At 40.0% G+C, this 23627-nt stretch overlaps 2 protein-coding genes across 5 annotated transcripts in view; one reads left to right on the plus strand and one right to left on the minus strand.

The window, feature by feature from the left end:
* Nucleotides 1-23627, plus strand: part of LOC130929535 (collagen alpha-1(XI) chain-like) — a 540279-nt gene that overhangs the window by 20796 nt on the left and 495856 nt on the right. The gene's annotated exons all lie outside the window — the stretch shown is intronic.
* The window catches only part of LOC130929537 (netrin-G1-like), a 144872-nt gene continuing 133785 nt past the window's right edge, over nt 12541-23627 (minus strand). For all 4 annotated transcript variants that reach the window (XM_057856741.1, XM_057856739.1, XM_057856740.1 and 1 more), the window contains one exon: nt 12541-17226. In XM_057856741.1, coding sequence (XP_057712724.1) covers nt 17003-17226 — 224 coding nt within the window. In that variant the 3' untranslated portion in view covers nt 12541-17002. The remainder of the gene's footprint in view (nt 17227-23627) is intronic.

Consider the following 23627-nt stretch of genomic DNA (forward strand, 5'->3'; position numbering starts at 1 on the left):
TCTTTCCAATACTAAATCTGAATAAATAAATTGGACACACACAAAAAAAAATGGGGGCTGGTGCGCTACTTCTAGGTTTTTCACTTACCGCGGCAGGTTCGGGTCCCCATTAACCGCAAAAAAACGAGGGATCGCTTTACCACCATACCTCTTTTTTTTCCCCATTTGATTGCATTTCTGACATAAAATTATTTTCCAAAATGCACAATTATGAGTGAACATGAACAAATGAATCGTTGTGGTTTGGTGATAAACTACAGAACATTCAGACATTTGCAATCCAATTTGAGTTGTGACGTTGTCATAAAGTCACTAGGTAGAACTCATAAATAACTGATGAAGTTATAGAACTTTTAAGGACACAGTGATAGACAATATTTCTCTCGTCATTCTACCTTGAAATTTCAGTCTAATGAGGTAAAAATAATATTATTTTCAGTATCCAGTGGGATATAATACATGTTTGTTTAGATGTGCAGCCTGCTTTGGAGGCCGGTTGACTTGCAAGAGGCTCACATTTAATATCACATTACCGGCGATGCGGCCCAAAAAGCCTGGAGTATCACGCATCGTAAAAGACCGATTTCATTGCGCTAACATGTCATAAATGCATTTGTTGGCCCTTAAACACCGCCGCAGTCTCTAATGTGCCACTTCATGCTCCGTGATCGTAGATGTTACGCGACAAGGCCTCGAGCTAAATTGTTCAATCACCAAAGATTTTACAACGATGTCGGATAGATGCAGTTTAACAGTATGCATTTGACCACTAGTAAGTTTTCTGAGTAAATTTGCTTTAAATCCAGAACAAAGCAACTCCAACATCAAAACTAGGAACTCCTTTTGCTCTGATCCTTGTAGTGTTTCTTTTGTTTCTAGGTGAAATAAACTGTCATCATGGAGATTATAAAGTGCCATCTTTGGTAGTGTTTTTAGTAGGCTAGAAAGTGGAGCAAGTGCATTAAATGCTAATAATATGATCTCACACAAAAATACACTCTGTCCCAGGCTTCAACTGGGACCGTGTGCTTTGGTCAGATCAGACCAAGATTGAGCTTTTTGGCAACAAACACTCTTAAGGCTACGTTTATACTACAAGTCTTAATGCACGAATCCGATTTTTTCGTGTTTTTCCGACTCGAGTGAGGCATTAACATCATGGTCTGAACGTGACAAGTCGCATAGAACTGGACCATTTCAAATCTGATCTGGGTCACTTTCGTATGTGGTTTAAATCCGATCTGGGCCACATTTTTCCAGACTATCACGGCGGTCTGTACTGTCCAGTCTCTCAAATCGGAATTCATGCAGCAATTACGTCATCAAAAAGCAAGAGAGACGCCACGGTAGCTGTGCGTTATTAGCGCCTAGCTTGCCTTGAACACGGCTTTTTAGGAAGGGTCGGACTTGACAACAGTCATAAAAAAATAGAAATGGGTTGAGGATAAGCCTGAGAATGATCGGTTTTCTGTCTGCTCCATATAAGCAATATTTCAACATTGCTTACACGGCCGAGAGTCGGGGCAAACTGCGCGTATGTGTGTGTGACATGCACGGACAGTGCGTGCATGCTATCGATCCATATACTTTGAATATTTTCCTAAACTGGGATTATTTATATCTGTTATTTGTGTCCTCTTTTTAAAAAGCAAAATATGATATCCCTGGCATGACTGATGAAAGCCAGCATGTGTGGTCATTTGTTTTGATGCTTCTGCGCATGCGTCTTGCTCAGCGCTTGTCGGACTGCGCATTAGTGCGCATGCGTAATACTTGAATGGTCTCAATGGACAAAGGCAGTCTGAACGGGCACGCCAAAAAAAACAGATATGACAAAAAATTGGATTCGTGTATTAAGACCTGTAGTATGAACGTAGCCTAAGTGGGTCTGGCGTGCCACGAAAGAGGCGCATGCTGAAAAGCACCTCATACCCACTGTGAAGTATGGGGATGGGTCAGTGATGCTGTGGGGCTGTTTCGCTTCCAAAGGCCCTGGGAAACTTGTTAGGGTGCATGGCATCATGAATGCTTTGAAATACCACGACATTTTAAATCAAAATCTGTTGCCCTCTGCCCAAAGGCTGAAGATGGGTCGTCACTGGGTCTTTCAGCAAGACAACGACCCTAAACATATGGCCAAATCTACACAGAAATGGTTCACCAGACACAAAATCAAGCTCCTCCCGTGGCCATCTCAGTCCCCAGACCTTGTTTTGTTGGCAAAAGGGGGTTGTACAAAGTATTAACACCAGGGGTGCTAATAATTGTGACACACATTATTTGATGTCAAATAATTTTTTCTTTATGTGGGATTTTTTTTCCCCACTGAATGAATGCACCTGTATTGAAGGTTGGATTTTTCTCTTTTTTTCCCATAAAGGTCCCATATTATTTGAATAAAAAAAAATATTAGAAGCTAAAAAATACATCTTTTTCAGGGGTGCCAATAATTATGGAGGGCACTGTATGTCTCGAAATCAGTATTGAATGTTTAAAGAGATGAACACAAATGCTCTTTATAAGCACAATGGAGACAGTAGTTTTAGGAGTAATTGATTGTGTCAGCAAACAACAATGTCCTTTTGTAGGGCAAACAGACTTTGCTTGCTCGGCGTGTGCATTTCCGGTTCCAGACGGCCACTATTATGATTATTTCAGGATCGGTTAGATTCAGCTTGAGCTGTACTCACAATACCACGTGAAGTTATGGAGCACAGATTATTACAAATGTTTGAGAGGAAAATTCTCTAGATTACATCACAGTCTGAGTTAGTGGGTGTTTGGGCATCGGAACACTTATTGTTGTAAGTTAAAACATCCTATTTTTCAAGGACCTACCTAGTTGCAGCTACACTTTTATACTGGTTCAAATTAAATGAATGCTAATGACGCTCCTTTCTCAAGAAAGATGAAATGCTCCCCTGAATTAATATCCAATTCTACTCGTCTTTTATATGCCTTTCTCCATGTTTTTCTTTCTTTTAAATTGGTTTCACACAATTATTTTACAATTTCAAAACAGCCATTCTCTATTATTCATCGACGGTATAATTTTGTGAGAGGCACTTACAGTAGACTTTAACACAGTAAGGTGTTTCACGACAACCCTCGGGAGGGAAATTAATCTCTCAAATAAAATTGGTCTCAGCACTCAATATGCCACCCAGTGGGATGCGACTTCATTTTTATTCATTGACCCTCCTTGAATTAAAGCTAATTTTCCTTCAGCCCGTCACTGCCATTAAAGTTCCCACAGCAGGATGCCGGCTTTTTCATTCTTCCAATTTGAGTGAAGGATTAGTTTTGATCCCAGATGTGATCTTGACGCTGACCAATCGTCTTTTCAGTTTTGAGTTGTATTTAAATAAACCGATTTTTTTTTTTATAATCCACCTGAGGCTCCTCTGCCTCTGAGCAAAATTGATGTGAATCACAAGAAGTTGAATGTCCATCCCAGGGTTTGGAGTTAAATAAATCTTCAAAGTCGAATGTCGACAAGCCCTGAATCGTGATGGCAAATAAAATTTAATGAGTTTGTCAATTTGGACAACAATGCCATCTTACCAGTATTTCATAAGACGACAAAAACATGGTGGAAGTAGTGTAGGCCAGTGTTCCCAAACGTTTTTTGCACCATGGACCGGTGTTACAGTGGTATGAAAAAGTATCTGAACCTTTTGGAATTTTTCACATTTCTGCATAAAATTACCACCAAATGTGATCTCATCTTTGTCAAAACCACACAGGTGTAAAAACAGTGTCTACTTTAACTAAAACTACCCAAACATTTATAGGTTTTCATATTTTAATGAGGATGGCATGCAAACAATGACAGGAGGCGGAAAAACAAGTAAGTAAACCCTCTGCCTCAGGAGACTTAAAGAGCAATTGAAACCATTTTTTTTTTTAACCAAACAATTTAAGTGTGTGCCTAATCACTGATGAGTCATTTAAAGCTGCCTGCCCACTATAAAATACACACCTGGTAAGAACTGTCTTGATGAAAATCATTATTTGATGTGCATCATGGGTTGGTAAAAAGAGCTATCTGAAGACCTGTGATCCAGGATTGTTGATTTGTATAAAGCTGGGAAATGACACAAAACCATCTCTAAAAGTCTGGATGTTCATCAATCGACAGTCAGAGAAGTTGTCTACAAATGGAGAGAGTTTGGCATTGATGCTTCCCTCCCAAGGAGTGGTTGTCCACCAAACATGACGCCAAGAGTTCAGCGCAGAATACTCGGAGAGGTAAAAAAGAACGCTAGACTGCTAAAGACTTACAGAAATCACTGGCACAGTCCAATTTCTCTCTGCATACATCAACTACTGTATATGTAAAACTATGCCCAAGGATGGTGTTCATGGGAGGACTCCATGAAGGAAGCCACTGTTGTCTAAAAAAAAACATTGTTGCACGTTTAATGTTTGCAAAAAGGCACTTGGACACTCCACAGAAGTTTTGGTAAAATATTTTGTGGACTGATAAAACCAAAGTTGAATTGTTTAGGAGTAACACACAACGTCAGGAATAATGGAACAGCTCACCAACATCAACACCTCATCCTCACCGTGAAGCATGGTGAAGGGAGCATCATGATTCGGGGCTGTTTTTGCTGCCTCAGGGCCTGGAAAACTTGCAATTATTAATGGAAGAATGAATTCAAAAGTTTATGAGGATGTTTTGCAGGAAAACCTGAGGCCGTCTGTCCGACAGTTGAAGCTAAAAAGAGGATGGATGCTGCAACAAGACAATGATCCAGAACACAGAAGTAAATCAACTTCAGAATGGTTTAGAAGAACAAAATACACATTCTGGAGTGGCCAAGTCAAAGTCCAGACTTGAACCCCATTGAGATGCTGTGGCATGACCTAAAGACAGCGATTCATGCCAGACATCCCATGAATCTGAACTACAGCAGTTTTGCAGATAAGAATGGGCCAAGATTAGCCCTGATCGATATGCCAGACTGAAGCGCCTGGTTGAAGTTATTGCTGCCGGGGGGGCACAAAATATTAAAATGTGATGGTTCACTTATTTATCAGCCTTCTGTCGTTGTTTGCATACTATCCGCATTAAAATATGAAAACCTGTAAATGTTTGGGTGGTTTTACTTAAAGCAGATAGCGTTTTTTTCATCTGTGAGATTTTGACAAAGATCAGATCACATTTGATTGTGATTTTATGCAGAAATGTGAGAAATTCCAAAAGGTTTGGATACAAGGTTTAGATATTTTTTCATACCACTGTATATGGGCCTTTTTTTCACGGACCAGCAAGTGTGGCAGAAAATCACAGTAAATATAAAATAACACGATGAGGCTTAAAATGAACATTAAATGCAGGGAAAATGTTACTCACCATACGCTGCCTAAAACTTGACGACAAATATCCTTGGTTGCAGGCATAATGAGTTCTTCTGATTGAGACAAAGACCTTACCTTAGGCTCCTTTTGGACTGACATCATGCATTTCAATATGTTTTTGTCTGTGCGGTTTTGAATGGTTACATTTCCTGTTTTGTTGCTTTCCTTGAAAGAACTTTAGCTTGGAATTGATATCGACCAGCCTTTTGCGACTTTGATACGGCTCTTCTGTCTGGTGTCATTCAGATAGCTGTTTTTTTATTTCAAGAAATCTGAGTAAAATTTACTTGAAGCACTGGCAGATAATTTCATTTATTTCTAGTAGATTTACACTGAAAACAAGGGAATTTAACTAGTCATCAGCCAATCAAACGTGTGTTTGAGGGGGAACAATGGTGTCATTGTAAGTCATACAACATAACATAATGAAAGTAATTCACTTAATAATGGTAGGGTCAATTCTATCCTTACAAAATATGTGAAGACAATCTAAATGACCTCTATAACTGTGAACTCATTATGTAATGCAAATAAGGTTGCCTAAAAGTTCGTGGGGACAATTTGAGCATCCTGAAAAGTTCCTAGTGTTACGTTCCTAACGTCCCTATGCAAACCTACGCCATTGGTCCGTTAACAGAAGGACTAGTATTGTTGTGTTAATGTAGTACATTAAGGACTACGAGATGTAAGTAGTACTATTGCTACGAGAAAAAAAAGTCGTATTCTTACGAGGGTAATGTAGCGGTAATCAGCTACGCGTTGTATGTACATGTACTGTAGCTGAGAGCTACGACATTAGCCTGGCTAATGAAATATTTCAAATAGATCTTTGTTATGGTTCTTCTTGGGTAACAAAATGTGAAAAAAAAAAAAATAATAATTTGTCATGGTATGACGTAGAGGTGGGAATCTTTGGGCACCTAACGATTCGATTACGATTCAGGGACAACGATTCGATTATAAATCGGTTATTGATGATACCCACAAACCCCCCAAGTTATTAGCTGCTTTCAATGTTTCTTACATTAGTTACAAAATTGTACAAAAAAGCCTCTGAGGCTTAAATAAACGACTATTTCAGTATCAAGTTAACAGTTCAAAACAGTAAATAAAATATTCAAGTCCCCATTCTGTATCAGCAGCTTTAAACTACATTTAATTAATGTTGTGAATCAACCGTTAAAGTTGTTTAAATTGCTCCCATTATTCCATAATTTCCCTTCTGTCTACAGTACTTTAGACATGTGAAAGTTTTAAAACTGTTTTAAAGCAAGTTTCAAGCTAAGATTTTGCCGATTTAGGAGTATTTTAGATAAAAAGTTAATTAAATTCGCTACAACAGAGCCTTCTAGAGAAGTCTCCTGCTTTAAGATGGCGGCTGTTTACCAACGCCGGCAAGTCTGTCATTTCACATCTAGTTTCAATACATGTGCTGCTAACGCCATTTAGTCTGTCATTTTGTATCTAGTTCTGTATACATATGATATCTATTATCTACCGTAACATGATATGGACGTAGCTTGTAGCGGCTGTCGGCAGCAGTCAGGTATTATTGTTTTTTTATCTAGCGGCATGAGTTGAGCCCGAGCCGTGAGTTGAGTATTGTCATTAGCTGGGTAATGACGAGCATGATGTTTACTCTCGGGACGCAATGCGGTCCGTTCCTCATTGTCTCCCGAAGATCGCGCTGACTGTGTTTTAGTTCCGCTTTACTTGACATATTTCAATAATCAGAATGGCGTACCGCACGCAGGCTATTTATAGACCGTGACGTCTCATCATAAAGCGGAAGTAAAGCCGAAGTGGGACATTATAGACCCGCCCTCGCATAGACACAACGCAATTAGTGCTACTTTTCTCCGGTAATCTTTCAAAAACGAACATGCCAATCACGCATTGCTTTTTTTGGAACTTGTAGAAACGACTCTAGACATTACGACACATGAAGGATGTTTTCTTCACACGTTTCCGCAAACGAAAAACTCGGGAGAAAAAAATGTGAAGACCGAGTCAACTTGCGCGGACTTTAACACCAGCTCGGCGAATCCATTCACGTTTCATATGCAGTAAACATTTTGTTGGGTTGGCATGGTCTTTCAGAGGACAAAGAGGTAAGCCATTTTTATATTTTTAACTTATTTTTTTAGCGTAACATTGTGCCGTACTGATTCTGTCTGTCAATGAATGACATGAAAAGAATTACAATGGTATCTGACTGCCACTGTTACCGTTTCTGATATTTATATATATATATAAACAACTTTAGTAAGGGGGAAGTGTAAATAAATTATAGGATTAAGATTAAAGATACACGATAATATCGGTCACAATCATGGCAATCATGACGTCACACAGATAATCCAGATAATAAAAAAATTCAACCGATAATGCAATCCGATAATTATATACTTGATTTTGCCTCCAAATGTGCGCAACCGAAGAATTCAGCACGCCGCCTCCTCAACCCCTCCCCTCTCTGAAGCCCCTGAGGGAGGAGGGGTCGAGGAGGCGGAGTTACAAGACAAGAAGTACAGTAGTTGAATATTATGGCGGTTGTTACTAAAAAAACGACGCTTTCGCCATCTGCGAAACATGTACCGTAGAAGTTCCACGAGGCAGAAAGAACGCGTCCTCATTCAAAACCACTAACCCAGCCGCCATTTAAAACTGCATCACAAAGAATTTTGGAACAAATACGAGGCTGCTGCTAGCAGGAATGCTAAAGCTATTGTAAACACTACAGGGCTTGTGACGATACAGAGTCGGGCTGTTTGGGAATGCAGCCCAAGGCGGGTGGTAAATTCGCATCTAAGGCTAAACACCGGCACTACTGGAGACCGATAGTCAGCAAGTAGCCGTCTTCCGACGGAGCCCGCCGCTCTGGTCAGTCCGGCAGGCCGCCGCCGCCGCCTCGCCATAGGCACCGAGCACGGTTCCCCGGCCTCTGGACCTCCGGCGAACACCCCGGTTTCTCGAGCTTTCCCCCACGGCGTGCGAGCAGAGCCAGGACCCGAATACGCCGCGGCGAACCGGCCAGGGCGGGCGGATTATCCGGTACGAACGTAGCTGCCGCCGCCGCCGAGACGAGACACAGTTTTTTTTTTTTTACCTTAATGACCCGAGAAACACAGCCCTGGATAAAAGAAATAATGCAGTTTATACGACCACCATTCTTCATGAAAAAGTGATGTCCGGTAAGCAAGCTTATCATGACGGCACAGTGGTTATAAGATAATTTAAACATGGAGAAAACGAAGCCAGCCAGTCAGTAATGCATTCAGAATGTGAAATGACGAGTGGTCAGATGACTTTGTAACGCTGCCTTTATTTTCGGCTTAATAAAACTCAGGCACAAAACAACGCGGAATGCGAGCTCCAACTCCGTCCAAATAGTACTGCTGTGTAGCAGTTTAGCTGCTGTAACGCAAATGTCGTGAAAGCCGCAAATGTAAACAAAGCGCTGCAGAATGGGTACATGACATCTTGCTCTTTTGAGGTAATCATTTTCACAGTGTGCAACAAAGCATATAACATTAGCAATCACTTTTCAAATTATTTAACTTATTTCTCTGCTCAATTACAGTCAAAGTAGATAATCAAATTCTTAAATCAATATTCTGTAGCCACAAATATTATTCAAAATCTTTCCTTCTTCAAGTTTTTTTTTTTTTTTTAGGATTAAGTATAATAATGTATTGCTTAAAACAAGGCTGTTAAGATTATTTTCAGCTAGCTATTTTTCTTCCAAGAAATCTGAGAGAAATACACTTGAAGCGATGGCAGATAATTTCACTTATTGCCAATAGATTTACACTCAAAACTGACTAGTTTTAAGGAGGTGTGTTTTGCAGCGGATTAATGTTATATATGTTAGGAATGGCTTACTTTTAAACGCATTTTTGTGCAACTTAGGTATTTACTCTGTAAGTAATTGTTGCCAAAGGTTTACCATTACACAATGTCAGACAATCTGTCATTATTTAGATGTTTGAATTGACGACTTGTTCATACTTTATGTTGAAAAAAAGAGCAACAAATTATATTTTTGCACAGTAATATTTTCTTTTGGGTATACTTTAAAATTTTACATAAATATTTTAATAGAATTATCGGCTTGACATTATCGGTTATCGGTTGGAATGAGGAGGAAATTATCGGTTATCGGTATCGGTTGAAAAATGCATTATCGTGCATCACTAATTAAGATGTGTTATCAATGAAAAAATTAAAAGTGTTCGTTGGCTGTCACTGAGTAGCATTTGCGATCGCTACACAAAGCTAACTAAATTACCCCCAAGAACGGCAAGAGACGTAGGACAACCAGAGGGTATATAAGAAAGACAGGGCTGATGGTAAAGGATAGCTTGTTGAAACAGGAGAATGTCATTGTTAGTTGCGTCGATAAAAAAAGCTAAAGCTATGCTTAGGTCGGCTCGTTTTTTTTGTCTCCTTCAGCCTTCGACACTAAAGCCATCTCTTTAGCTGAACATTTTTATGTTCTTCCACGTCTTTGCCAGTCAATTTGGCACCAGGCACATCATTTTCGGAGAGAATTGGTAGGATTAGCTCTGTAAACATCTCCTTCGTACACGATTTCCATTCATTTCCTATTAGGGACAAACGGTGTCTTGTCCTTGCTTAGCAACAGTAGCTAATGTCATGAATATTAATGAGCGGAAATGACGTGTTGCTTGCGGTACGCCATTTGGATGTTTGTGAATCGTTCTCGAATCTTGCACGGCCGAATCGCGAATAATCTAAGAATCGGAAATCTCGCACACCTCTAGTATGACGCCATTTTGCCGTGGCACGACATGGTGAGGCAGCCCACCCCCGCAGCTTCAAAAAATCCTCGGGGAAACCTTGTATACAGCAGAAAACTGTGTCTGCGGTGCCAACTAGTTACCAACAGCAAATGTGTCGTGTGTGTCTTTTCTATTTTTGACACATAGCTTTCAAAATAAAGCACAAACACACACATTTGCGTGATGTTCTGTACGTACAACGTACACTCAGTTTAAACAACAACAGGACAAGGCATGTTTTTTCCATTTTCCCCTTTGGTGGAAGTGTATTGTGTGATTGTGTAAACAGTTTTTTTTTCTTTAAGAACTGCTGAGCACACATGAGCAGGAAAAAAAAATGACAAACAAACTGGTTACGCAGTCCACGTCTGCTTGCCTAAATAGAAAACAAGCAACACAGCTTGGCAAATTCATGAAAATATCTGTTTTTGTACAAAAATTAAATACACTTACTTTATGATACAACTTCTTTACACAGCCCTGCACTCTGACATGACTACAAAGCGAAACTAAACACTATAAGTTTTGTAGATGGCCTCCATTTAGCACATGTGCAGCATTTTGCAAAACAAGGCAGGGGGAAAAAATCACTAGTCACCAGAAGCATAGGGAAGTAAAGGAGGGAAGGCAAAAGAGTGAAGGGAGAGAAAAGGTAAGAAAGCCAGTGAGGCAGTACGTTTGAAAATGTTCCAGTTCACATACGTAGTTTTCATTATTTATATTACTCTCAACCCTCAGGATTTTCCTTGAAGGTGTATATCGGCACAATTCTTGACATTAAAGGTGTCAAATAGCTTCTTCCGAGTTACACACGTATAATTAATGCCCAGAGGAAGTCCAACAATTAATCCAAAACATACGCTGGAATTATCTTGATTTGTGAAACAACACACGGATACGTGAGCAGATAATGGAAGATGCATTTTGAATTCAAAGGGATTTATTGTACCCCATTCATGCTGTGTTTGTGCCAGTGCTGTGTCACCGGCCACAATGAAAAGTTTAACATCCAAGATTCGCTGCTTTGTCTTTGTGTTGAAAGCAAATGTGTCTGAAAGGCACAGACAAATAAATGGCAGCTCGACTGTTACGACTCTGATGTAGCAATTTACCGCAACGCTTGTGCGAAAAGCAGCTACAGGCAGAACGTCAAGCCAGAGCGATACCAGCGTTCGACGTGTTATCAGAGTCATAATAGGGGCGGGACGCCACCAGTGTGTAACGCGAGAGTGTGAAGTTTAACACATCACTGCTCATGGCCCCTTTAAGTCCAAAATAATTATGGCCATCCCAGACACTGGTGCTGACATTGAATTATCACTGTAGGGAGCTTTAATTGCTACAGTGTATCACAAAAGTGAGTCCACCCCTCGCATTTCTGCAGATATTTAAGTATATCTTTTCATGGGACAACACTTACAAAATGACACTTTGACACAATTAAAAGTAGTCTGTGTGCAGCTTATATAATACAGTTCATTTATTTTCCCCTCAAAATAACTCAAAATTTAGCCATTAATATCTAAACCCCTGGCAACAAAAGTGAGTACACCGCTTAGAAACTACGTACATCCCTAAATGTCCAAATTGAGTACTGCTTGTCATTTTCCCTCCAAAATGTCATGTGAATCGTTCCAGGAGTGCTGTCAGCATTGCTGCAGAGATTGAAGAAGTGGGGGGTCAGCCTGTTAGTGTTCAGACCGTACGCCGCACTCTCCATCAAATGGGTGTGCATGGCTGTCACCCCAGGAGGAAGCCTCTTCTGAAGATGGTACACAAGAAAGCCCGCAAACAGTTTGCTGAAGACATGTCAACAAAGCACATGGATTACTGGAACCATGTCCTATGGTCTGATGAGACAGGCGGGTTTTCTTGTGTACCGTCTTCAGAAGAGGCTTCCTCCTGGGTAAGGTTGGGCATCGAGCATCAATGGGAACCGATTCTAACAGTTCGATGCTCCCGGAATCGTTCGTAATTTTAAATTTCGATTCCTCGTTTCGATGCTATGACCGGCAAGTGGAAAAAAATTGCTCAAATTCAGAGACTGATATTTATATACAAATTAAAATTAGCCCTGTGAGACTTTAATCTAAAAAATCATCGAAAAGTTAAGACTTTAATATAAACTATGCATTTTTTTTTTTACCCTGCCGCTTAAAAGAATCGGAAACGAGAATCGTTCGGAACCGGAATTGATACGTGGAACCGGAATCATTCAATTTCAAACGATGCCCAGCCCTACTCCTGGGGTGACAGCCATTCACACCAATTTGATGTAGAGTGTGGCGTATGGTCTGAGCAGTAACATGCTGCACACAGACTACTTTTCATTGTGTCAAAGTGTCATTTTGTCAGTGTTGTCCCATGAAAAGATATACTTAAATATCTGCAGAAATGCGAGGGGTGTACTCACTTTTGTGATACTGTATATAAATGCTTATTCTTGATACTGCAATGATAAGTTTCTACAATACTGGTAGGCCAAAATACTGGGAAAGGGGCTTCTATTTACGTGCAGAAGCAACAGCTCAGCCACAAAAGTAAGAATGTGTGGAATTATTTTTGTCAGCTCATAATTTTTTTCATTGCAATAGCACTATGACCTTTGAGATAGAGGCTAGTGTGTTTTTGTTGGTGCGCAACAGTACTATAGATGGTGACTGATGGTGTGTAATACAAACTTGAGGTACGTTTGGTAACTGAAGCACTTACTGTATTTATTATTACATTTTTAAAACTGTTTCTTGTTTTCCTGAAAAGTAATGATATACAAGTATACAGCAAAAACAACAATATGTTGCATGTTCCTAGGAAAAAAACAACAACTGTTAAAACGCCTTTGTACATGCCTGAACCTTCTTCTCCCATACCTTCCCAAGCTGCAAATGAGCTTTGCAGCAGTGGGTGAGGTTGTGGCAGAGAAAGTCAGGAAAGTGTGTTAGGCTACGTCTAAACAGGGACGGATAATGGCTTTAAACGTGTAATAGTTAGACTATACGTCAAGTCGGCTACACTAATGTACCTGTTCTCCGTGTAAGTTCTTGCACGGAGTAGGTAGCTGGCTAATATTAACTGCCGCTTGATACAGACGAGTGTCTCCGTATAACAATTGGATACAAAAGAAGTGACGTCATGGAGCGTGCCAGTGCCAGTTTTAGTACCGCATGACGACATTGTTAACAATTGAAGCTAGTGCTGCAACGATAAATCGATTAACTCGAGTATTCGATTAGGAAAAAATACTCGAATTAAATTTTATTGCTTTGAGTATTCGTTTAGTTCCAGTGGCCTTGTAATGGTTTATTTTGAAAGTGTTTGCATTTAGTTTTATTGATCAGGGTGGATACACAGGCCCTCTAGTCTGCTGCATTTCACATTGCTGAATCGAACTGCTCCCTGTTAAGACCAACGTAAGCTAAGTTTTTGTTTGAGCTAATGTTTTTTAATGCATTCATAATTTAGTTTATAGGTATATTTAGCCATTTTTGTGGGAATATGTGTCTGAACCATTTGTGAAGAGGATTGTAAAAATTTTTTAGCAATTTATCGCATTTCAGCTAGCGGAATTTTGTATGTAAGTTAGCCAATTGTTCTTTTGTTGTCCATAGATGCTCATTAAAGAAAACAAAAAAAACCCATTTGAGGCTCAGCTCAAGTATTTTAATTTTTCATGTTCCTTATCCGATTACTCGATTATTCGAACTAACTAGTTCATCGATTAATCGACTACTAAATTAAACGATAGCTGCAGCCCTAATTGAAGCGGACGATCAAGACTTTTCTACAGTCATTGTTTACAGTTTATCATCTAGAGCAGGGGTGTCCAAACGTTTTGCAAAGGGGGCCAGATTTGGTGTGGTAAAAATGCGGGGGACCGACCATGGCTGACGTCCTTTACGTAGAACAATATATTTAAGCAAATTTTAGCAACCCATTCTGTATGTCACATTTGCTTTATTATTTTTTTAATTAATAATTTCAAGAATCTCACAACTAGCCTTTGTGGCGCTCTCTTTCAACTCTCGGGCTCTTGCAAAATACTGCTGCTGTGAAATTATACTAGCTTCAAGTTGCTTCAATTTCTCGCTGCGTATCTTCCCTATAATCTTGTCGTACATGTCAGCGTGTCTTGTTTGGCAATTTCCACCTATCCTTGAAGCGTTGGCCGTCGCAGTCAACTTTTTTTTGTTGATTGTGGTCATTTTAGAAAATTGGAAGTAAGGGTCACACTGGGTAATGTTGCTTAGAGTGCTGCTGCTTTTTAGTGGGTAAATGAGGAGCAGCATTTAGTGTGTAAGCTACTTCATATGCTGGTAGCAGTACTGCTAACCAATTTATTAAGTGTGTGCGGGCCAGACGTTATTGATTTTTTGAAAGAGGCTGGGGGCCGAATGAAATTTGACGACGGGCCCCATTTGGCCCCCGGGCCGGACTTTGGATGTGTCTGATCTAGAGTGTAGAACAGGTCTCAGGAACTGATGTCTCGCGAGTCATTTCTGGCTCTTTTGATGAGTGCATCTGCCTCTCCGCCAACCCGCAAGTTTAAATGTGGTACCGGTCCTCTCGCTCGAATTGAACGAGCTGTGATTAGCTGATAATCCATTTACAGATTTTTCTTGAACCTTCAAACGTACGTCGCAATAATATGCTTCAATTCTTTGCTCATTGGTGGTCCTCTCATCGAGGATTACATAGAGATGAGCGTTATTACAGAGCTCATCTCATGCATTAAGTCTCTGATAAGCCAGCAGCGGGGTTGGCCCCGACCAACTCTGTGCCGACAGATTTGGAGTATATAAAAATGCGTACGGGAAAATTAAACTAGGAAAAGTGAACCGCATGGTACCGTAAGTCACAGAGGTGTGTTTCATTTTCATGACGTTTTCGCCTGTCAAAACTGTTGTCTCCTCTTGGAGCGCCACTGTTATGCACAAGCCCTCCTGGTTGTAGTTTCCACTTCCAGGAAATATACGCACACCATATTTTTCTATTTGTTATTTTCCAAGTGGTGAGTGCGCAACTGAGCATCGATTGTAACATCCCAAGTAACGATGGCAGGTTTTCATTGTTGTTTTCTAAAGAGTTATTTCAATCACAACTCGGCGACTGCTCGTAAAAGACGAGTGTGCCCTCAGTCCCTTCACTCTAACTTCTGCGTGATGCGTTCAAATGCGTTCACGAAAAAACAGTGATAACAAAACGAAGTTCCTGACTCCTGGTCTAGAAGGTGTAGTAATTTAGAAATTTCTCGCTGGCAAGTAATGAGTTTCCAGTTCGGACGATGACGTAACACATTAGGCTGGTCCTTTCTACGCATGGGTAGTTTGCAGGGAGGGGGGAGCGTAAATGCACCTTAAATGTAGTGAGGACAGGTATAAAAATAGTCAGCAAAATAACCACGGAGAAAATGATCTGTCCTTGTGTAAACGTAGCCTTAGACTTCAGAGAGGTTACAGAAAAGTTTTTTTTTTTTTTTTAACTTCAGTCCTCAAAATTTCATGACACACCACCATATTTTATATTGTTAATTTCAACCATAATAGTGTTCATTGAAAGAGCTACTCATTAAGTTGGTACGTTGGTTGTAGCACTGACACACCAGCACAGCATGAAATATGGCAAGCCTTCTTAACATTTAACATCTACATTGGATATGTTTTGCAGACGTCTGTCATTCAGTTTGCCTCACCATGAAAAACATTTAAGCTATTCCAAAGCTGCATTCTTCCTATCCACAATTAGTTATTTTCTCTCTGTTGCAGTTCATGTATATCTACAAATCATTTGCTAATATGAGAAATACTGCTCTCTATGTTGCAATTGTTATTATACAATCTGATGCTTACTTGTCATATTTTCACTTCAGGATATCTTCAATTCATCGCAATATTATATATCGTGAAACTCACACCGTTAATCTATTAGTATACTCTTCAAATATCTGTAACTGACACAATTGTGGATACTGGCAGCTGAGTAATACATACTTGTTAGCATATCAGCCTCACAGTTCAGAGGTTGAGGGTTTGAATCAGAGCCTTCCTGGATGGAGTTTGCATGTTCTCCTAATGCCAGTGTGGGTTTTCTTTGGGTATTCTGGTTTTCTCCTACATTCCCATGTTAAGGTCATTGTAAACTTAAAATATTCCATTGATGTCAATGACCGTGTGAACGGTTGTCTGTCTCTGCAATTGACTGGGGACTACTTGGTATTGTACCATGCCTGTCGCACAAAGTTGGTTATGATGGGCCAAGCGTTACAGATAATGGGTAAATGGATGGATGAAGAAGCCAAAACCGCACGATTCGCAAAATCTCCATTTGTTCTAGATCAATCGCTATCTTTCATTTGAATTAATCACAACTACATTACAAATGTCTTAAATGGAAAAGCTATTTAAAATGTAATCATGATTAGTGAGAAAGATGTTCATCTACAATGTTAATTCCAGATATTAAACCTTTTCAATGTTAAGAAGGCTTGCCATGGTGACGGGTAGTAAACATCTGTGATGTCAACCTTTGCCTGACTTGGCGCGCCTAGAAAATGGCCAAGTTTAAATTGATTTTTAACGATACTTCTAAGAAAGTCTGTTGATTTTTACAGTTAGCAGGTAGTTCTCGCCGTACTCCTTTAACAAACAAAGTCAGCCAATCACATAAGTTTCCCGTGAAAGATATCAAGACAGCAGTGACGTTTCATGAGTCCATCTAGCGTACTACGGCGTCCTGAGACGTACAAAATAGTCGCCAGGTTGCTCAGCATTTGGTCCACACTATCCATAGGTCCACCTTGTTGCGTGCGTGTCCTTCTTAGGGGTTTTGGTTACTCAGCATAGAGAAACAATTAGTAACAGCGAGGCGATAGCAAGATGGCTAGCGGCATAGTGGTGGCTGGCCCTTCCCGACAGTTGCACGTCACACTCGCCAGGGCCTTGGCAGCGGGCCCTCTCACACAGGATGCCGGTGAAGCCCGGGGAGCAGTGGCAGCGCTGGTGGTGGTGGCATGTGCCGCCGTTCTGGCAGCGCAGCATTGCGTTGTCGCACACCCGGGCTGCGGGCACACACACAAAATAGGGCACATCAGACGGGAGAGCGTCGACAGGAGGGTCTGCGGGGGCACGAGCTGCCTCTTCTTGTCTTGTCTTAAGTCACTCGCACTCTGGAGGGAGGTCAGGACAAGGACTTTCGCAAGACATTTTTAGAGTAGCAAAGGAGGAACTAAACAAAAGTGCAAACAAAACACTGCAGTCATGGAATGAAGATGAATCAAACAGTGCGTGAGTATTGAAACCTGCTCTACTGTTTTTTGTTTCATCACTAAGAGGCGGAGAAGAATTTTCGTTCAGTCATCCGTAAACTATGTTGCTGTTGGAATAGAAAATTTGGTGACCCTAATATCTTATAAACCTTCTTTACACTGCAAAAAGAATGTTCCTTTTAATATTTTATATCTTTGTATTCTCTATTTCTATAAATCTGTAAGATTTCAATTTTGAATTCCTGTATATAGTCAAAAAACTACCGTATTGGCCCGAATATAAGACAGTGTTTTTTGCATTGAAATAAGACTGAAAAAGAGGGGGTCGTCTTATATTCGCGGTCTAGACATTATACCCATCATGACGCTAGATGGCGCCAGATATCATTGAAGCGATGTTCTGTCATGACAGATCTCAGCTACTCTCCCCATTCATGACGCTAGATGGCGCCAGATATCATTGAAGCGATGTTCTGTCATGACAGATCTCAGGTACTCTCCCCATTCATGACGCTAGATGGCGCCAGATATCATTGAAGCGATGTTCTGTCATGACAGATCTCAGCTACTCTCAAGTTTAACCAGTTTGCATTATTTTATTGCAATGTTTTTCCTTATTCAGATTTGTTTCAAGACTACAGTTAGACTTTGATGGTTAATGCAGTTATTGCAATTTTGTATTTTATCACAATAGATTGGTTTATTTACATTTCAAAAACCAGAAGCCATTCATTTACGAATGTGATTGCACTTTAGTTTACATATTTAAATGCTCAGATATTAAGATTTGAATGAGGTAAAATAACATGCTTTTTCTTTCAAATATATTGTTATAATCATTTGTTTTGGATGTACTGTAATTATTTTCTGTATAAAAATGAATTTGGTGTTCAAAAAGTCTTTTTTCAAACTTGAGTCTTGAAAAAGAGGGGGTCGTCTTATAATCAGGGCCGACTTATATTCGGGCCAATACGGTAATAACAACTGAAAATCTACTTGGGTTAAGTAACAGAGTATTTGTACTGTGCCCTAACCCTTTTGATATTAATAAAATGGGTATTCCGAAATATCGACCTTTTCCCCACTGACAGAAAGGCGCCGATGATCTACGGCATTCTTCACCAAAACAACTCTCAAGTCCATTATCTTCTGGCAGCCTTACTGTTGGCAGAATAGCACATCCAAGAACAGGCAATATTTACCCAGATATTTCTGCATAATTGGATTGCACCCGCGGCATAATTACATTTTTTTTTTTTTTTTTTTTTTTGCTAACCTGGACAGTGTTCTAGTTTTTTGTAAACTCCACAAGTCCTGCTCTTGACAAAAGCGATTTAAAAGGTTACTGTGAGATGTTTAATTGGAAAGTGGGTTAGCAATTGTGTGAATAACAAAAATCAAGGTGCTCTTGCATGGTAAGTTACAAAAAGCCATATTAGCACCAGGTTTTACATATGTCTCTGTTTGTAAATTATGGCCATTTCGCAAGCGTTTATTAACGTACCAATGGTAATTTTCCTCTAAAGCCCCTTTAACAAACATATCCCGGTAAATTTCCGCGTAAATTGACGCGGGATTGAACTACGTCGTTGCTTTCACGCATGTAGATATATCTCAGGAATGACACGGGTTGGACACTTTCAGACTTTTCCTGTGTTGCCCAGTGGTGCTCTCTATGCAGGGAGGGCTGCTGACACGATTTTATAACCCGGACATCATGTCATTTTTGGTCGGCATCAGCTGTCACAATGTTGGTCAAATCTTGTTTTGTTACACAGCCTACTGTGGGAGCGTTCCCGACGTCGTAACTGCAGCCAATTCAAGCTCATCAAGACTGTATTTTTAGAGAATTATAATTCTAAGGGGCTGTGGGATATCAATAGAACCGTTATGTGGCAAGATAACAAATATTAATAAAGTTAACAAAAAATAAATCACATTCATGAGCAATTATAGAAAATAGATAGAAAATTACGAACATTTCCGAAAGTATTCCGGAAACAGCCGAATGGGGTTTTGACGTCACAGCCAGGAAACAAAAGGTCGAGGCAGTTGCCATCGTATTTTATCGACGAGAGAGTCGTGTTTTATCAAAAAAATCGCTAAAATGGTTCAAACCTGTCATGCTATGTGGTGTACAAATAGCCATTAGACGCAATGTAGTACTAATGAGTCTCCGAACGCGAGAAAAAGAGCTGGACTACGCAGACAATGAGTAAAGTTCGTCCGTGCAAAGAGGGCTAATTTTGCAGACCCAGCCTCCGGCACGGTTTTGTGTCGTGCGCATTTTACACCTGAAAGCTATTCGAACTATGGATAAATGAAATCAGGTTTTGCTAAGAAATTGCTGCTGAAAGCAGATGCGGTGCCCATCATACACACGCAGCCACCTAAATGTCCCGAGATATCAAGAAAAAGGACGATGACTGGCACTGATGAGACCACCCCACCACCCCAGGCTAAGCAAAAGAATGTTGTTTACCCCATTTTGTCTTACTGCTAGGAAAGAGGAAGTGACGATCGGCCCGCCATGATATTTACGTCATAAGCCATCGTGCTGTGACCTGGGAATCTAATATTTGCTTTCACATACGCCTCGTCCCGGGAAAGTCCCGGGACATTATATTAAGACAAGACCAGTTAAATGTCCGCGTAATCTCCTTGTCAGTCGACCCGGGAAATTGCTTCCACATACAAGGCCTGCCCGTTTAAATCCTGGTGTTTAAGTGTATGTGAAAGGGGCTTAAATGGTCTAGTTAAATTTAGTTCACAGTTGCCTGTTTCTTCCCGACCTCTTTGATGATGATGGCTGCTATGGCTAGTTTGGAGTAAATAGAGTTCCTTTTTATAGACCTGCTTTCCCACCGATTTCTCCCTGGACCACGCATATTTGTGTTCGGAAATTCACTTTATCACTGCATCTAAAGACGGCCACCTACAATATTGTTTTTACTGAGGTGCGTGTTCGTCCAAACAGTTGTAAATACTTCACTCAAGTTACATATAATGTGAGTGGATTGTATGTGTCGTGTTCCCCTGACAAGTTCCATTATTTTTAATCATAGATCATCGAGTGATCGGATTAGAAACTTCATTTTAATATGTCAGAACGGATTGAAAGACTAATATTACAGAATCGAAAATAGGGTTATCACTAGAGCTGGGAATCTTTGGGCACCTAACGATTCGATTACGATTACGATTCAGAGGCTCCAATTCGATTATAAAACGATTATTGATGCACCCCACTCCTTTTTTTAATTTATTTATTTTTTTTAATTTGTTTTGTACATTAGTTCCAAAATTGTTCAAAAATCCTCTCAGGCTAAACCAAACTACTATTTCAGTATCAAGTTAACATATAGCAGTAAACAAATATACAAAAATAGCAGTAAATAAAAAACTCCAGTCCCCATTCTGTAACAGCAGCTTTAAACTACATTCAATTAATTTAATGTTGTGAATCAACCGTTAAAGTTGTTAAAATTGCTCCTGTTATTCCATAATTTCTCTTTTGTCTACTTTCAACATGTGAAAGTTTTAAAACTATTTTAAAGATAGATTCAAGTCAATATTTTACCGATTTAGGAGTATTTTAGATAAAAAGTTAATTAGGTTCGCTTGGAAGGTTCGCAACAACAGCCTTGCAGGGAAGTGTACTGCTTTAAGATGGCGGCCGTTACTAACGGCCGCATCTAGTTTTTTGTAGATGTGCTGGTAACGATACCGAAGCTATAATGCATCTAGTCCTATATAAATGATATCTACCGTAACATAATGTGGCTTGTAGCAGCTTTTCGGCAGCAGTCAGGTATGTTGTTGTTTTTTTTTTTATCTCGTGGCATGAGTTGAGCTAGAGCCGTGAGTTGAACATTGGCGTTACCCGAGGGGCCGGGTAATGAGAAACATGATGTTTAGCTACTCTCGCTCCGTCCCTAATTGCGTACCGAAGACCGCGCGGCGCGCTGAGTGTGTCGTACTTCTGCTTTACTTGGCATATTTCAATAATCGGAATTTGGATGTTTGTGAATCGTTCTCGAATCTTCCACGGGTGAATCGCGAATAATCTAAGAATCGGAAATTTTGCACACCTCTAGTTATCACACTAACAGAAGATGTGCAATATGCATCAAAACAAGATTAGACGGGTGCAAAAACTTTGGTTCTCATGTCGTTTTGTTGATTTGAATACCGTATTTTTCGGACTACAAGTCGCTCCTGAGTATAAGTCGATCCAGCCATAAAATGCCCAACGAAGAGAAAAAAAACATATACAAGTCGCACCGGAGTATAAGTCGAATTTTGGGGGGAAATTTACTTGATAAAATCCAACACATAGAACAGACATGTCATCTTGAAAGGCAATTTAATATAAAAATACAACAGTACTGTACAGTGCATGAACAACGAAATGGGAATATACTGTCCTACGCTACAGCTCGGTCCTGGCTGTACAGCGAACTCCCAAAAGGCAATGCTGGACGTCCGTATAATTTGCTGAATCAATTTGGTCCTCGATAGAAAACAGGTTCGCATCAACGTAAATAAATGATAATTAGGTACTATTAGTAATAAATAACAGGTTAGCATGCGTTCGCTATCATTAGCACATCGTTCAAACAACCACACAACTGGCTCTAAGTGTCCGATCGCGGGTGGAAAACACACAACAACAACAGAAAAGATGATACACGCAGGCGTTGCCTCTGCAGAGATGATTTTAAAGCATAAACAATGAAAGTAGGCTCGCTGCCGTCTATTCTCTCTCGCTGTAACTCGCCCACTCACTGACTCACTCACTCAGAGCTACGTAGCTGTCCGTCTTCTTCTGGCGTGTGAGCACTCTTCTCCACGTAAACAAGTGTGAGTGCGCCCTCACGTGGGCATGAAAGCGCCACAAACTAAATGCATCCATTTCAAGATAAAAAAGTCAATAATACAATTGAACATACACTGCCAAAGGCAGAACGCGAACGTGGCCATAGCTATAAAGAGTTATTCAGATAACTATAGCATAAGAACATGCTAACAACTTTACAAAACCATCAGTTTCACTGCAAAACACCAAAATAACATGTGAAATTATATCATAATGTGTTAATAATTCCACACATAAGTCGCTCCTGAGTATAAGTCGCACCCCCAGCCAAAATATGAAAAAAAACGGGACTTAGTCCGAAAAATACGGTACCTATAATTTTTGGCGCTGGTTATTTGGAAACCAAAATTGGCATGTGAGTTTATCAAGCCTTGAAACTCTTAGCAAGATGCAATCTACTGTAATTCTGCAAAAAGCTACATACTGTACAAGTCAACATGATCATTTTCATTCAAATCCTTATCAAGTGCCCGAAGAGAACACATGTACTAAATGCTGTACAAGCTATGGGGTGTATTTGCAAAATTGAAGCACTTTTACCAGCTCTATATTTTCTACTTCTGCTTTGGTAAAGATTCAATTTTTAGAATTTTATTTTCAGTGTAATGAAAAAAAAACACAACTCCTAAGCTGTCATAATGCTGACATGAGTCCCGACGTTAAAACCAAAGCATAATTTATTTTAATCGTACCATTTTATTCTTTCATGCTTTGACAGTTACATCAGTTAAGGCTTAGTTAATGAATCCCAGTCACTTTTCCTAATATCCGCAGGCAAGAAAAAACATTTGACTTTGACGCATATTATTGCAGTTAGTGACAGTGAGTAAGAATATGTCCAGAGTGTCCTCTTTCTCTCTGGTAAACATATGTCCACCTTGCACGTCTGTGAGACATGCGACTATTGTAGCGGTAAAACTGTTTTGACAGGTCTGTCCTTCAACAGACGCAACACAGTTGCTACAGTAACACAACAATGATAGAAAGGACAACATGCAGGTCACCCATTGTGTCAGTTAAAGAGTTACTGTGCCTCTGAAATGAATACAGAAGTGTTTTGCCTGTAATAGCTTTAAATCAGAAGAGGAAAGTTTGGTTCGTACGGTGGTAAAGCAACTCAAATTTGTACTACTGACGTGAAATCATAAGAAGCCCCCCCAAAAAACCCCCAAAAATAGCACACTTTTTAAACTAGTGTTGCTTGCACCAGTATTTCGCCTCAACTTCTTCAAGATGTGATTATGAGCGGAACTCTTTAAGAACAAATAACGGCCAATTATGCCCATCTCTAGTGAGAACACATTTACTTACGACT

The sequence above is a fragment of the Corythoichthys intestinalis genome, chromosome 14, assembly GCF_030265065.1.
Source record: "Corythoichthys intestinalis isolate RoL2023-P3 chromosome 14, ASM3026506v1, whole genome shotgun sequence".
Lineage (NCBI taxonomy): Eukaryota > Metazoa > Chordata > Actinopteri > Syngnathiformes > Syngnathidae > Corythoichthys > Corythoichthys intestinalis.